Source organism: Corapipo altera, unplaced genomic scaffold (assembly GCF_003945725.1).
Source record: "Corapipo altera isolate COAL_440 unplaced genomic scaffold, ASM394572v1 1b, whole genome shotgun sequence".
In the NCBI taxonomy this organism is placed as follows: domain Eukaryota; kingdom Metazoa; phylum Chordata; class Aves; order Passeriformes; family Pipridae; genus Corapipo; species Corapipo altera.
Genome location: NW_020884881.1, coordinates 16,086,967 through 16,104,558, shown reverse-complemented (window position 1 = coordinate 16,104,558; position 17,592 = coordinate 16,086,967). Strand labels below are relative to the sequence as shown.

General features: G+C 42.7%; 1 protein-coding gene across 3 annotated transcripts in view; it reads right to left on the bottom strand.

Moving 5' to 3' along the window:
* Positions 1 to 14,643, bottom strand: part of FRMD4A (FERM domain containing 4A) — a 364,661-nt gene extending 350,018 nt beyond the window's left edge. Inside the window, exons 1-2 of one of the 3 annotated variants that reach the window (XM_027639749.1) lie at positions 14,597 to 14,643; positions 13,998 to 14,132 (exon numbers count right to left, since the gene is read on the bottom strand). In XM_027639749.1, the coding sequence (XP_027495550.1) occupies positions 13,998 to 14,042 (45 nt within the window). In that variant the 5' untranslated portion in view covers positions 14,043 to 14,132; positions 14,597 to 14,643. Of the gene's footprint in view, positions 1 to 13,997; positions 14,133 to 14,231; positions 14,299 to 14,408; positions 14,536 to 14,596 lie in introns of those variants that run through there. The other 2 variants (XM_027639748.1, XM_027639750.1) reach the window with 2 other exon arrangements.
* Between the last annotated feature and the right edge of the window lie 2,949 nt (positions 14,644 to 17,592).

Genomic DNA, 17,592 nt, shown 5'->3' with positions numbered 1-17,592 from the left:
TTGTTGGGACGTGGGAAGGGAGATAGCAGCGAATTTCTAGCAGGAGTCTGAGTCCTGTTTATAAGAGGGAAAGAAAGGAAATCCATCTACCACTGTCAGTGATGCCCTATCCTGTGCTAAAAACTTAAGCACACCTTCAGAACATGGCATCTCTGGGTTTTTTAGATAGTTGCATGAATAGTGCAATAGGGAATGATAAGACCACCTTAACTGTCAGAATTGAAGCAGCTGAGGTTACTGTTCCTCAGCTGACACCTAGGAGTTAAATTTTTTCTACTGCAAAGCTAAGGAAAATCAGTTCATCCAGACTGCCAAAGAAGAGCACAAAGAGCAGAAGGGGAGCAACCACATGCCCAGCTACTGCATCTCAGCTGGGCTGCAGGTAACACCTACTCTGGCCTGATCCCTTGGATGGCAAAGATCATCCCACAGAATCCGATTCCAATTCCCTGCAAGCTTAATTTTCAGCTACAGTTATCTTGACTTCTGTCCTGTGAAGGTTTTTCTTCCCCACAACTAGAAAAGATTATTTTAAGAAAGACAGAGACCTGTTAGGACAAGAGAGCCATCGATTTTTTCTTCCAAGCAAAGCCCTTCAGACTCCTAAGGGAAACCTCTGATGGGAAACATTCCTCAAAACTGAGGAACAGAATATTAATACGTAGAAGCAAAAATAAATTTTTTTTCAGTTGTGGTCTGTATCTTGAGACATCTTGCATTAGGTTTTAGATAAGAATATTGACAAAACCCAACTTAACTCAAAGAGGGATTTAAAGATCTAATAGTACCTCTCTTGCACTCACCAATTTGGGACTCAGTACAGCTTGTACTTGCTACTTACCAGCAGGACACCTTCAGATAATTTGATTCTGGCAATAATACAACCCTTTTTCTAATCACAGCAGAGTCCCCCACCAGATCTTGTGCTCTGGAAGCCCTCGCTGTGGTTTCTCGCACTGTGGTGCCTTTGTACACACTGCAGCTCATATCTGCCACATACAGCTCTACATGACAGAAATTAAGACACTTTATGTGAAGCTTTGAACACTTCTCTGAGGGGAAGCTGCCTTCTTATTTAGACTGGCAGGACCAGAATTAAATTGAACAAAGCTGTAGTGGAAGCAACTTGGAGGAGAGAAAACTTGGGGTTTTCCCACAAGGAGGTCCTTCCAGCCTGGGAGAACAAGGGACTAGTGCCCTAGGGTTGCTCATGTATTTTTGGAGATCCAGTGGGAATCACAAGCTGCAACTTGTTAGCACGCAAAATAAACAGAGCAGTGCTGCAGAGGGCCAAAGCAACTTTAAAGGCTTCTGATGAATGCGTATTGTCACCTGCAGCTGAGGCCTCCGGAGGAATGAGGTGTCACCAGAGCTGCTAATAGGCAGCTGCTGTTTGGAGGGCTAGCAGGAGCACCCCCAAACATATTGCTTTGTTTTCCATAGAGACATTGCCTCCAAAGAAGGAAATCACTGTCACTGCCACTCCTAAGCCTGTGGGATGTGAGCTGCCAGGAGGCCTCCATAGTTAAATGTTCCAGAACTCACTTCCCTCTCCTGCCAGGACCACAAGGAAAGGAAGGATCCAGAAGGCATCCAGTCCAGTCCCCTCTGCATATCTTTCTCTATCACAATGTCTCCTAATTTGTGGTGTGCTCAACTCAAGCACTGCACTACACATGCTGTGAGACTGCAGCCTTCCCCTTCAGGGGTGACCTTCTCAGTAACTATAAGCCAAGCCTGAAGATGAATATTTATGCAATAAACATATCCAAAAGCTTGTTCCATGAAACAGAGACAGATACTGAAAATAAAATTTTAAAATAAAATAAAACCCACAAGAACACACAAGCTGAAATGTCTTTCCCTCACATCTTGTCATTTCTCCATGTTAAAGAGCCCAGTTAGACCTCAACAAGAAGATACATGGGTAAAATTAACCATACATTGCACTCTAGATGGATTTCTGTTTGCATTTATCACAGAGCACCCAGCAAGGCTGTGAATAAATGTCTTGTGAAGAAAAGCAGCTCCTCTCCCTACTGCAAATGTTCAACAGCACTAACATTGTCAGATTCTCCTGTGTTGTCTCTCTGGTTCTCCTTAACTTGGTGAATTTCTGCAGACAGCAATAAAGATGTGAAAAAGCACCTGAACAGAACCAGACTTATCTGCAGTGCCCTGCACCCCATTTCTTTGGATTTGACTCCATCTCCCCTCCCCAAACACTCTCCTGCACCCCCTGTGTTTTATTTCTGCAGTATCCTTAGCCTGTTGCTTGATCCTTTGCTTTCACTGTCGCTGAAGTGACATGCTGTAACCATCAACCATGACGTCCTTTCTGTATGATTAGACTATTACCATTAGAGACACTGAAATATGAGAGCAAGTGCTCAGCCTTCGGAAGACATGGAGGATCCTTTTGGATTATGCTGAGTGCCACGTACAGGTAATGGCTTGCAAAAAGGGAACAAGCTGCAGCAAAATGGACCTTGGTTTCTCTGAGCACCCAGAAGCTGACTTTTCCTGGGAGCCAGGCATGGGCTCAGGAAATGATCACTCAAAATGTCACTTGCAACAAAGCCAGATTCAGATTCTATACCACCAATTTTTCTTTCTTTTGAAGCAGAATGCAGAGCCCTGGACAATTCATCGTGAATTTAACCAATGTGCTTAAAAGCCACTGTTGTCAAAAAGAAGGGCAGAAATATAAAATAGAGCCACTAACCTCCTGTCATTGAAGTTACAGGTCATATTTGCTTTTATTTCAGCAGTCAGTCCTAAAGTATTCCCAGAAGAAGAATCTTAGAAGCCATTCATAGGGTAAAATTAACACCTGCTGATTGATCAAGATTTTAGTGATTGAATTTCCTAAAAGACAGTGGAAAAAAAAAAATAGAAAAAGTAGCACATCTCTGTTTTCCCATCCGTTCAGAATTCACTGCTGTGGTTTCTATCTCTGTTTTTTATTAAATAGTCTTTGCCCTAGAGAAAATAGTTCTTTTGATGTTACAGTTGACCTTTTGGGTTTACTCTACATAAAATTTTTCCCCTGAAGGTTTCCATCTCTGCAAAAAAGGAGGAGAAAATAATACCAACTATTTTTTTTTTCAGCTACAACCTACATTTAAATCAGTGCAAAAAGGTAACCAGATTTTGCATCAACACTTTACGTTTTCCCAACAAGCTCTCCTATATTAAACAATGATCCTACAGGAGTAAGCCACTTTTGAGAACTTGTTTTTTACTTACTCACTGTATTCCTGTAAGATTTTGGTTTAGCTGTCTGCAAATTATCTTTTAATGAATCCATCTCCTGAGTATTAGGGATGGTAGTGATACTTCTGTTAGGAACAGATGAGGAGGAAAATTCTCACATGGGTATTTAGGATCATACCATATAAACAATTACAGCATTCAGTGTCTGCAGAAAATCAAGAGGCAAATCAGCAGTGAATGTCAATTATACATCTGCAGCATCACAGAGGCAGATGGCACTTTAATTGTACATCCTAAATATTATGGACAATTTTCCCCAACCCAGACTCATTGAAATATTGGCTTTAGCACCTAAAAATATCAAGACAGGGTATGTGTGCAATGACTCATCTAAGAATTCATTTCAGTTAGAAGATAAATATTCCACCAGTAAACCAATAACAATCTCCAAGATTCATAGCTCAAATGTGCTGTCTTGATCTAGGTAAAAACTTTTATTGATGAAAAGCAATGGGGTGACTGTACTTCTCATACCATTCAGCTCAGAGTGTGAAATTGTCAGAGAGTTTGAAGATCAATGAGTCAAATTCTTTTGATTGCATCTGTAGAAATTGGAAATGTCATGGAGATAAGTAGAATAATATGGATTTACACTCTATTCCCAGCATGATCCTAAGAGAAGAAAGCTCAAATCCTTCTCCCTCAGACAGGAATGATTTTGTGCAATGAGGGAAGTTTTATGGAACTTAAACAGACTCAACTACACCTACTGACCACGGAAAATCAATTGTCACCAGCCTATATATGAAAGAATGACTCTGACTATCCAGAGACAGTTGTGTTAATGAACTAATACCAGGTGTGTTGCAAATGCTTACTTAATTAAAGATTATTAAAAATTAAAACTGACTGCTCTCTTATTCAGAGATTACTATACATTATTCAATTTGCAAAAGCTCTGGCAATTAAGCCACCTCCTGCTTTGTTATACATGGACCATGATGCAGATTCCAAATAGGATTTGTTCCTTACTCCCAACATGTACAAAACTGCTGGGGTTTTTCAGTTTGTCCACATGTTCATGCAGTCTTAAAATGTCCGGTAACTCGCTACCATCAGTTTACATTTTATCATGCAAGTGGATAGCACTCATTTTCTCCTCTTCTCCCCAGATATATTCAGGGTTAGCCACAACAGACACATTCTATTTGTAGTGTGAGCACAGGTGTATTTTGTTGGAAGAAATGTAGAAAGTTAATGTTGAAACATGTTTTTGGAAGGAGTATCTCAGGTAAATCCCTAAACAGAGACAAACAAAACAGGAACCTTCAAAACAGGATCTGGATCCAAGACAGTAGGCACCTCTGGACTTTGCAGCTAAGGTTTAATTCCTACTGGTGAATCAAAGCTCTCACATGAATTTTCACATGAATGATTCTTTATCTATCTCTTTGAATTTAAATGGGACATCCAAAAATGAGAAACTCTTTAAAATAGCCTAAGCACTACCTGATCAAAGAAGTCTAGTAGCACAACTTTGATAAAAGAATGGCTCAAAACATTCCCACAATATGAAAGCATTTGTGTTGGAACCAGTGTAAGCAGAGTGTTTTGTTTATTATTTCTTGCAAGACAGTGAACACTAGCTACTGCAGCTGATATTAGATACAGAGGAGATTACATAGAGAGTTCAAGAGAGGCACTCCATCAGTAAGGGACTCTGAACAAATAAGCCTTTACTTATATACTGCAGTAAAGGTGGTGACAAAACAGGTTTCTGTATTGATCAAGAAGGCAATACAGGTCTCTTCTTATGGAAATATTTAACTCCTGACTACAAAACAAAATTACAAAGTGGAAAAAACCAAACTCCACTGCTAGGGATGTCAGCAAATTACAAAACTTCCCCATCGTTTTCCTTGTACCATTTTCTACTGTCTGTAATTTTGTCTATTTGAAGCTTAAGTGCTTTCTCACACCACCACTAAAGCCAGCAGTCTTAGAATACTGATTCAAGGACTTTGGTCTTTGCAAAATACTCATCCTATTTTAAAGATGTGATTACAGAAAACAGCATTCCACATAAAGCTGTATTTAATATAGTAAATAAGTGCAATTTTTATTACTAATGTCTTGTTAAAGGAAGGTACATTCTTCTGCTCTGGGAAATCTGACCTACAGAGCTGTTTGAGGAGCAGTACAAACACAAATCTCCCTGTAGCTCCTTCTTGATCTGGAAGTTAGAAGCCCTTCTGGAGGCAACAAGAAAACCTTGTTTACATGAGAAGGCTGATTTTGGTCCATCATCCAAACCTTGTGAACTCCATCCAAGCCAGAGATATCATGACACAAACACCTCTAGTCCGACATCGAGCAACAACTGTCCCATTTGCCCCACATCCACCCACCCAGAGTCTGTGCCTTGCTGCTAAAGAAGCCAGCATGAGGGGTGTGGGTTGGGTTTTTACTCAGTCATTGTCCAGCCCCATAGGATTCACATTATGAACAAAATCTGTGTCAATCCTCTGGAAAGGCCAACATTTTAGGCCACGTAAAGCTAAGCAAACGACCTCTCAAACACTCCAATTAATTGATCTCTGGTTTTACGAAGGTGGTAAAACTCTAACCCCCTGAAAATTAATGAAAATGCAGAATAATTGGGAACAGCCTTTGCTGCCAGACCTCTGAAATGAGACCAGAACAGGCGAAATGGGTTTTTGAAAAGCTCGTGCCAACTCTTTTCTATTACAATAGCTTATATAACAGCAGTAATAATGACCTTCACTAGACATTTCCTTGAGTACTAATGACCTGGGGTTAATGGCCCAAGGCATAGTTTTATGCAGTCAACTACCACAGCCAGCAATTAATTACCAGGAATTACAATGTGCTCTGACCACTACAGCTCAATTAGCCTCATATTATTAAAAAATGAAAACCTTGTCAATCTTATTTACTGTGAAGATGTCCTGGATTTTATTTTAGTATATTAGACTAAAAAAACCCTTGAACCTATATTAAGCCAAACATATGTTCTACGACACTCTGCCATTAACTTCACACAAATTATGGGGAGCCAAAGCCGAGTGTCTTGCAGTATGAGGATTATCACAGCCTGCCTAGAGATAAAAAAATATTGTGGAGAAAGGCTCTGTGTGAATTCTGCTTCTGTGCTAGAAAAACCTCTCTAAAAATAATTTTCAGCTCTCTGGTGGTTGTAAATGGATTGAGAGAAGGGAGAACAGTGAAGGACACACTGCAGAGAGCATCCCTTCACTGGCAGGAGGTGGGCAGTGTGTGCTGGGGGAAGGACTGGAAGGGGAAAGGATGTTCTGTTTTCACCAAATTGTGTGGTACCTTGATGTCTCTGCAACTGATTTGCAAAGATAAGAGAGTAGATTATTTTTGTACCCAGCTTTCTGCTCTCCCAGTTTCTGTTCATTCATTACATTTTATTATTTCAGCAAAGCTTTTGCAACATGACCTGAAAATTAAGCACTTGGGGATCAAGTGTCATTATTCCTGGTCAGCTATTTGTATGTCAGCACGATCACTGAAATACAAGGGGACCTGAAAAGCTAAGTCTGGGCACCAGAGCTGGCACTAGGAGTTGCTGACTTTAATTTGGGAATTACCAGCTTTGATCCCATGAAGGATGCAAAAAGCTGATAAGATTTTTGTCTGTAGATCCATTCCTCTAAATAGGTTTCTGGCATTCACTATGGCCTTTGTTTCCACGAAATACAGATACGCTGTGGATCGCTTCATGCCTGGGAGGCTTCTTAAGGAACAACTGGTACTGCAGTGCCTTTCAGTAAGATTTTGGAAATACTGCTTCATTTCAGGCATTGCTGCTGGACAAGTGTGTGCTATAAGGGTGTGTGCTATAAGGGTGCTTAGCAGGACTCCCTAATATGATAAGACCATTCAAAAATGCAAGCACGATCCCCAGTCATGTTTTGAGAGCTTCAGCTTCAGACCAGCCCAAGAATTCCTTTAAAAAAGAAAATTCAAAAGAAGTTGATGATGGGTTCAGGTTAGTTTGATGCTCAGTGTCATTAAAACCTGTTTGTGAAACAGCTGATTTCAACTCACTTCTGCAAGTTTCAGTGTTTAAAAGCAGAAAGAATTAAGAAGTGAGGGCAAAATATATGCGTCTGTCTTGAGGAGAGCAGGGAGGTGTTTACCCAAGGTTTGTCAGTGCTGGCAGGGGCGGAAACACACATTCCCTGGCAGCCTTTATAGTGGCTGTGGAGAGCTGGGGACAGTGTGCTGGCTGGGGAGAGCCCAAATCTCGATCCAGTGCCTCAGACCCCCCATCCAGCTGGTGGCTTTTGTTTTCAGCAAGACACATGAAGCGAAGCAGCCGTCGCTGGTGTTGACAGATTTTGTGAGCGCCTGCAGGACTGGCCACCTGAGCACAACAGCTTTAGGTGCCACGTCACAAAAATCTGCATTTTCATGGGATGCACTGAGGAAGGATCCACGTGGGGCTTCTGTACGTCTCGGAGCCCTGATGTGCTAACCACATTAGCCTGTCAGTGGGCTGGATCACTGCCACACTGAGAAATTATGAGTACAGTAATTACGGAAGTATGACATTCGTAACCAGAAGGCAAAGAATAGGAAAAATTACAATTGCCCGATGTTACAAGTCCTTCCAATGCATTAGTAGCTATTCATAACATTGCATTTTTATTATGGCAATTACAGCATTTTTAACATTTTATTTTGGTTTAGGGATATCAGTCAAATTTTCCAATGCATTTTATTTTTAAAAAGCCGAAGTGATGTGATTCTTTTATATACTGTCAAAAGGACTTGTCATATTTAGTGATCTTTTCAATCTGTTAATATGTTACTTTCTTCCTAATGGTAGAAAGTCTCCAATTAATCATAATGATAATTTACTCAAGTGCCCACTAATTCTCCTCTACAAATAGCAATGCTCTATAACATCAGGGGAAAAAAAATCAATAGCCACATCTCTGATGAGATAATTTTATCAGTCATTCAGAATGAGCAGTTGGAATCCAAGGCACAAGCCATATTCATAATAAAAAAAATAACAAACCTATAATGCCTCTTACTGTTTTAAAGTGTAGTAATAAACAGGAGAATTCAGATGTGCAAACATTATGGTCCGCTTCTTCAACAGCATGTTCATGCAGAGGGACAAGGAAAAGAAAATTGATGGCATGCACTAGAGCAGAATCGAAGGATAATGATTTTATAGCCCTGCCGCTCGGATGGGTAAAAGGCGACATCCACCACAGGGAAGCCAAGAGTAATCCCAGGGAGTGTTTAATCTCATTCAGCTGAATTAAATCACTGTGTTTGAAGTCTTACTGCAAGTTTACAAAGGCAAATACAAAAGTTCAGATATAATTCAGTGCTATGGGGGAAATTATCAACAAGAAATGGCTAAATTCCCAGTCCGCTGTAGCATGCAGCCACACAGCACTGAGCAGGAATTTGCTGCTCTCATCCCATCCTCTAAAAGAGCAACCAGCACAGCTCAGCTATTGCTGCTCGTGAAGCCCATTAGCAAATTACTGCTTGGCTGAAGCAAGGACAGAGCCAGGGAGGAAGGGAATTCCTGCCAGCACAGCTCCTCCCCAGCGACCTCCGAGTGCCGTGGCGCATTATCATCTCCCGCCCAGACCTTCTGGGAAGGCTGCGGGTGGACCCCACACACCTGCACGCCGGAAATATCTGTGGAAGGAGCATGGAGAGAACTGCATAATCACATCCTCTTGCTGCTCAAGTGTCCCCACAGACCTCATTTTGGGCATGAAGCTGAAGAGGGCCAGATGTCTGCGGCGCAGCCGGTTCCCAGGGGAAGGCGTTACTCATTCCCAAGCAGTGCTGCTCACACCCAGACCGATGTATATCGGTCACGCACTGCTGACACGTCACACTGCTTCAGCATCAGCTGAGAGCTGCATTAACCTCTGCACCGTGCAATGGCAAGGAATGAGTGGGTTTTGTTTTTTGGTAAGAGCGTGCCAAGCATTGACCTTCCAGGTCAACGCGGTCTGTGGATGAGGTTGCAGCGAGGAGGTTTGAATGTCGAGGCTTTTGCACACTGTCAACATAGAAATAATTTAAGTCTGAGATGAGAGAGGCAGAAAATGACCTCATCCTTCCACTGTAACCTTGCTGGTCCCAAAGGTTTTAATATGATCCTCCAAGATGAGCTGTGCTGCTGCAATCTGTTTGGAGGCTTGAGAGGGACAGAACACAGCTTTATGGGGGGAGGGGGAGTAGTCCTAGGTCTAAATGGGGTTTGGATGCTCTATATCTTTTTAGTTAGTTGCCAAATTCTTCTTCACAAGAGCAGACTTCAGACATAAAACTTAGCAATTAAAGATGTGAAATAACTAGTGAATATCCAGAATGTTGTCAAGTCCAACACCTCAGAAGCCAACCAGTCAGGGCATGGCCCTCCCAGCATTTAGTAAGGATACAGTTCAATCTTTGAGTGTTTTAAGAGTTATGCTATAGTGTTCAGCGCCATGTTTCAGAAAAATGATCAGATCAAGGAGACTCACGTTGTTTTGAGGACTCCAGTGTATCTTTGCTTGAGGTGTGGAAGGATGACTCAGGAGAACCCTCTTAAAAAGGAGGTCTGGAAGGACAGCAGAAATCTGAGATTTTCAGTGAACAGTGACACTCAGATGCCAATTATTTATGCTCCAGTTTAGAAGTAGAGCAGTTTTCACGTCTTCCTGTTGCAGGTGTCTGCCTTAGACATCCATTAAATGCTTTCAACCCCAGTAGAACAAGGAAACATCGAGGTTGGCAACCTTGATATTGGGCTTTTCTCACTCTTCATCCTGGCCATTGTGAACACCACAGACTGAGTTAATGCTACATATTCCCTGTTTTTTTCCCCTTGAAGTATAGAGATCACTGAGTCCCATGTAGTGAAGATCACCTAGGATATCTCACATGCAGCTCTATTCCAGCCTCAGCTTGAATGCAGCTCAGACACAAAATAATGATTTTTGAAAGCATCACACAGTCCCCTGAAATGAAAGATGTTCCTCTGAACACAAGCAGTTACCATTAATTTACAAGCGTACTTGTTTTCTTATGTTATATAGTTGTTATTTTCAAAGAAAGTATTTATATATACGGACCAGAGAGAGTAAAGTTGTATTATAAATAGCAAAAAGCTTCATTCTGACGGAGAAGGTAAAAGCATCTAGTTGGAGCTAGCTGGAGCCAGCTTTCCTGGAAACAGAACCACTTACCATTTTAAGATCATTTTATATTAATTGGTAAACACTGAGCTGCATGCCTTGCTCATTGGAACCTCCATTGTCACTTAACACAGATTAATTAGTGTTAGTGTTATGACCCCCAGTAGTCTGAAGGTCAAGTCTCTAAGATCTATTTTCATGAGGTGCAATAATGCTGTCTCAGGAGACACCAGGTATCATAACTTATTGTGCTGTTAAAATCTGTGCAATCAATGTGTCTGCAGCTTTAAAATTTTACAATATAGTAATAAGATAGACATAAAATCCTACTGGTATCACACTCCCATCAGCATTAATGATCTTAACATTGCAGGTGTTACTGTTCCTAGCAAGACACGGTATTTGCTATTTCATGCTTAGATGCTCCCTCCTCTTGATTCACAGAAACTGAGGAAGTTCTGTTTTAATGATTTGATAATGCTACAGGCAGAGTTACTCTGGGCACAGTTCAGCCCAATTTACTCCACGCTGAACCAGGCAGTGTCTCTCATCTGCTGTGATCTCTGGAGCAAGGTAAAGGCAGGAGTCCTGCAGACCAAGCAAAATCCAGAGTCATTTGTAATGCAAGATATTTACCAGAATAGACAAGTTGCAGCTATATTTGCAGATTGCAGTCTTTGTATGAAACCAACATCTTTATGTTAGGAAAATATATGTTTAAGACTGAAATTCTCCTTCATGGAGCTCTTTCCCTGACCTGGGAGGGAAAAAAAGAAAAAATAATCATTATAAATGAGGAGAAAAAACTCATCTGAGTATTAAAATGCCTAGAAAACAATATCAAAATAAAAGCCAATTCACTTTAGGTTAATTAATTATATGGTCAATTTTTTTTTCAGTAAACAGAAGTAGGATCTGTCCACCTAAGCCTGCAGGTGTAATGAGATTCTCTGGTTAGATAAAGGCAGCAAGGTACAGCTTCCCACTGACCTGCTCTCTGGAGTGGCTTTGGGCCACGTCAACACCATGTCCTGGTAGCATTTACCAGGAGTAGGTAAGTCACCATGAGCTGTCATCATGGCTGGCACCCTGAAATGCCACATGGTCCCACTTGCAGCTCTCTCTGCTGGGGCACAGTGGTGCTGGATATCCATGTCCTATAGATGGTCCTTCCATAAGTACGAAACCCTATACCCTAAAAATGTCCATCTTTCTTAATTGACAAGACAGAAGCTTGGAATGAGCAAACTCCTGATCTGGATCACTTGATTTCAGTGCATCGAACTCCTGGAAGGTCAATTAATGGCTCTGTGCCTTGGTTTCTTCACTTGCAGCACAAAGTGCTCTGAGGTACCCCATTGAGAAGGAGATATTTTCAGACTATGATGCAGCACTGCCAAATGCTGCTGCTGATTATGTCTCATAAAAAGTGGATGGTTGAATGCACATTCTGCATCCTATTGCAGGGGAAATGCAGTACTGAAATACTCCTCATTGCTGAAAGAAAACTCTCACTAGAGAATGCCCATCGAAGTATTAAAAGCTACTTCTGCGGACTTCCCAAAGGCATCTAATCTTTGAATCTCTGGAGGGTGGCAGTTTTAGAAGAGATGCCATTATAGCTGCTAATTGTGGGATGAATTATGCAAGAATTTATTATTGATTCAAGGGGAGCCTGCTCAGGCATGCAATCAAAGCCAAGACAGAGCAGAGGGGAAAGGATGAGGCTTCTGTAGTTAACTAAGCTGATTCACAACCCAAGAAAAATCCAAGGCAAAAGAGGCAGTTTGCAAAGTGCAGGATTTTACACACCAAATCACCTTTTCCACACCCATAACCAACCTCTAGTACTAGATAATTCAGGAGCAGAGCCCATAGCATTGCATGAATCCTCTCCCAGCCAAGAAATACATCCCCACCACCACCACCAGCAGCCATCCACAGGATCAAAGGCAGAACCCCTTTGGCTGTGGACCCCCAACCCAACCCAAGCTAGCCCATCCATGTGGGTGTGGGAGCAGCCCAGGGCTGTGTCCAAGGTGAAGAGACCCAAGGAGTCATGATTACAGGCCAGAGCTGCAGAAACGCTCAGCACATCTCAAAATAACAACTGGGGCAAGGCCGTGTAGCCACAGAAAGGCCGTGATTTAGGAGAGAAATTTGTTGGCAGCTTGGCACCACACCAGAGTTTGACAAGGTCTGTTCAAGGAGTACAGAGATTGCTGAAGGAGGGTTTTACTTTGAGAATTCAGAGGGTAGTGAAACTAGAAGCATATTGAGCCCAAACAATGACACAGGGGTGACAGGCACCCATCAATTTATTTTTGAAAGAGAAATAGAGGCTGTTTAAAAAGGCAGGAAGGACAGAGGTAAGCAAGAGGAAATAAAATGAGCTTGCACAGCAAGCTAATACAAAACAAACCATGCAGAGGCTTAGTACCATGTTTAGCATTTTGAGTAATGGACATAAAATTTGGTTTTCTCAACTTGACCTTTGTTAACAACCTTAGGCACTACAGGGCTCTTATCCTGCAGCATTCCCTTTACTTAACTCATCATGTCTCTGAGTGCTCGGGACCATTTCCTAATGCAATCAAGAGAGAGATCAGTAATGATAATTATATAAATATATATATAATGCCCATATATCTATGCATTCACACGCACATGTGCACACACAGATGCTCCTTATGACAACTCTCCAGCGGAAACATTACACTGACATTTAGACAGAAAAACATCCAGCAGAGATCTTACACTAAAACCATCCCTGATGCTGCTGCACAGAAAATGGCAAGAGGAGCACAGGAGAGGAAAAGAAAAAAAAATAAAATCAGTAAAGCTAAACAACTGTCTAATACCCCACCAGAAGGCTTTATTTTAATTGCAACAGAACACTGGCGTGTTTCTAGAGTCAGTCACGTGGTTTGCTAAATAATCTTCTTTAAAATATTATAAATATGCAGAACTTCGAGAAGTAGGTCAGTGGCTCAACACGTTGTAGCAAATAGCTCGGATAAATACTAGTCATTACCCCATGGTCTGCAGTCAGTAGGAGATGTGACACACTCTGCAGTTAGTTGAATGGCAATTCTCTGCATTAGAGGACCATTCCCCAAGTGATACCACAGCTGAGTACCCGGTCACAGCTAACAACAGACCTCTCAGCCAGCAGAGAAATCAAGTTCTCCCTCTCATCATTTAAGTTGTGTCACAATCAGCAAGGGCAAAAGCAGGAGAAAGCAGGAGGATGTGGGAATTCAAGACGCTGATATAATGAACAAAATGAAAAACTGCAGCTCAAGATAAACCCGGAACGCAAGTGCCAGCTCTGCCGGAAAGGTGACTTCAAAATCCTGCCTTGAGCATGGGTCTAGATGCACTAAAACCCACCATGGGAGGAATGTCTCCATGCAAGCCCTACATGAGCCCTTTGCAAAGTTCCCTGGGACCTGTAAAAGCCAAGCAGCAGCTCACACAAAATCATCCCGTGGATTTGGAGCTCTGAATCCATGCGGTGCAGCTCCCCTCTCTCACCCCCCCCTTCCCAAATGGATTTCAGCAAGCACTCACCATCAGCAGGCTCAGAGCAGATTCAGGAGCACGCTGCACAGCCATCTCCTCTCTTCCTACATACAAATCCTCCCCACGACTCGGTCAGCCCTCGGCCCTTCGTCACGGCAAAGCATCCACAGAGTCCACAGCTAACTGCAGGGAGAGAAACCCCAAATCAGGGTTCGGAGAGCATTTGCAAGAGGAGGAGAGGATGGATGAGGGGGTGGGGAGGAGAGGAGGGAAGGAAATAACCTTCACAGCCAGGGAAAGAAGCTTAAGCTAGGCCAAATTTTACACTAGAGAGAAGAGGAAAATGAAACAGAGAGACGGCTGGAGAAACAAGATATCGAGAACTGCAGGATATTTAAAGCTCAGGCACACGCCACCACAGAAAGCTGCAGCAGCACAGGACACATATAAAACACCTACATGACAGGTTAGGTCCAAGCCATCCTCCCCCTGCACTCGGACTGTCATTAATTGCTCTTAATTGCCAATCTCCTTCCTCCACCTAAATAAATCCTAGGTAGCACAGAACTGCTGTGCCCCTGACTCTGCATCTTCATCCCTGCCCTGGTGATGCTAGCGCAGAAACAACGTCAAACATCGCCACGTACCGCTTCCAACAGGGTCAAACCTCTTCTCTCTTCTCGCAAAGCCCTGCTGCGCCTGGTTTGGAGAGCAGACGCCTGCATAACACAGACATGAGCAATAAGTGAGAGCAGCCAGAGCCAGGAAGCACCCGGTGCTCACTTGAGAGCAACAATTACCTTTATCGTATTCGAGAGAGAGCTGGGTTACCCACTGACCCTTTTCACCTTACCCCCCCCCCCCCCCCCCCCCCCCCAAAGAAAGTCTCTTCCTCCTCCTCCCCTCTAAATGGACTCAGCTCCCCATGGAGCTAACACACTTCCCAGAAACATGTAATTACACAGGCTGTTGTGTTAGCGCTCTGATCACGCTGCCTGTACCGCATGGAGACGGCAGCCAGGCAGCCCCCCCTTCCCTCCCTTCGCAAGGAGATGCTGCAGCCTCCCGCCGGGCTCCCGCGGCTCGGGGGGACACAGACGGCTAATTGTGAAAATGCGGCCGGTTAAGACGGAGAGACAAATTAGCCTTGAAAATAAGCCCCTTGTTTAAACGTTGGGTGTAAATGGAAGATGGCTTTTTAAAGCCTTTAAAAATAAACGGAGCACCCTGGTAGGAAGGCCAGTGTTCTGATGCAGGTGTGCCCTGACAGACCTCTCAGACCCCTGTTTTGTGGGGCTCAGAAGCCTTCTGGATTTCAGTCTATCCACACTGATATCACCCCTCTGAACAAGCAGAAATTTGGCTTCATTTCCTAAAATGTTAGGTTTCATCTAATGACAATGTCTGTTCATCTTACAACTCCCACGTGCATGTTCCCCCCCCCCCCCCCCCCCCCATGATTTTGGAACCCAATTAAAAGTTTGAGACAAATTCAACCAGAGTTGAATTCTCTGACACATGTCATTCCTGCAACTTTTATAGAAATTGGCAGCAGGATAGAAAAGAGAATCAAATTACTGTCTCCATGAAGGCAGCAGTAATCCTTCCTTGTGCTCTGGAAGTTACATCTGGCAGGTCAGCTCTGGTATGCACAACATCAGAACACTTGCTTGTCCAAACTCTCTTGCTCACCTATAATCTTGTTTTAGCAAAGGGGACACAGTGACATGGGAGACTGCAGACATTGCCCTAGGAAGGTCATCCAGGATATCTGTGGCATATCCATACCTCCAAGAGGTCCAAGGGGGATCGCCCTTGTTGTGAGGTGTGTGGCATAGAGGGAAACTTGGTTTTTTTCATTTAAATCCACAGACCAGGTAAATGCACTCCTCTCCCCGCAAGCTGCGGCACCAAACCTGAATGTTGTATGGTGATGACAGGGGTTTCCTTCCTCCCAGCAGGTTGTCCATCAAGAGGTGTGGGAGGAGGAAGCCACTTGTACACAGAGGGGTCACCTCTCAAGGGATGGTGTAGAAACACTCATGGGCACACAGAAAAGCATTTTCTGAGGTCCTCCCTCCTTGGTTTTGCATTACAGACATCAACATTCAGAGAGAGTCCCTTGTCCTACACCTGGGGGTGGCATTTACTGCATTGTTTCAGAGACCTGATTTTTTTCACTGCAGTGAGTGTAGCTCCTGTGAATGCACATGTGCCAGCAGTCATGCTTGTCTCCACTCTTGGATATATCATCTCCACTGACAGAGAACAGGGTCCTAGCTTTGTTAAATGCATTAAGGTACCTAAACACTGAAGAGCTTTGGGCTTCAGTGATTTTCTTCAACCAGACCAGAGATCTGAGGCAAAGATTCATGGTGCTTTCTAATCACAGGGCCCATCTTGACTGTTTGCAGTGGGTCACCCTTTGCCTCACAGCCATCTGAAGCAATGAACTTCATACAAAATGATCTGTTCCCATCCCTTCACAGAGATTTGTCTTCATCCCTGAAGATGAGCAGGTTGTTGGTTGTTACGAGGCAAAGAGAAGAAGGCTACTTAAATGTCTCTTGAAAGGGGAAAATATGCATTATACAAGATTAGGGTAAGTTTTAAAATATATCTTAAGGCATCAAATTATAAAATATGTAACTAAATCTATTTCAACAGCACTATGACAAATATCCCAAGGCTATTACATTTTTCCCTACACTAACCCAACCTGAAGTACTGTAAGGAGGGACTTCAGAAACAACGCATTCAGCAGCTCTTGAGTCTGACAAGCAAGGTTTCTCCTTTGCCAAGTGATTTTAGGGAGCCAGCCTAAGCCTACATTTTTGGAGGAGGCTAAAATGAAGAATCTGGAAGTGTGGATGTTTCTTCCATCTTTAGATCCTGAATTCACTCTGCAGTTGAGCAGGGTAAAATCCATCACACACCAGGAGCTAGTTATGATTTGTGGTGTCCTTGAGAAAATTCTAGGATTTTTCTGAGCTCTGCAAGTCTCAAAGTAATGATCATCTGTAGGGAGCCATCTGTGTACAAGTATATGATCTATGGCTTCAAGGTATATTTGCAAACTTACCTACAGGTTAGCTGTTTTCTACTATTTAGGTGAATAAATTTTGCAGCACAAGAGGAAAAAACATAGATCATTATTCACTGCAGATTGTCAAGAGATAAGAACATTTTTTAATAGGAACTTGTTGGATAAATGGCTAAAACTACAGACGTGGTTTTGTTTCAAGGTCTAAAATTATTAGCAAAAGAAAAGAGTTGATTAGATGTCTTGGTTTCCCCCCCCCCCCCCGCATTTTAAGATAATCAGGTGCTACAACTGGTTAATAGATTAACTGCTTGAAATCACTGAAAGAAAAACTATTATGGCAAACTTTGGATCTTACTTGATACCAGTAAGAAGACATAAAGCACTGCAGACTGGTGTTTATAGAGACAGATCCTCCAAATCCCGTGTTATCACCATTGATGACAGGGACAATAGAAGCATAAGTACGCCATGCATCATTAGAACTGGTGGTTGCTGGGCTTGTAGTTTGAGGTTCTGGTAGTACAAGGTGGTAGGAAAACCCTCTGCATGTTGTTTATTCATGGACACACAGAACCTGATGGGCCCCTGTTCTTCTCA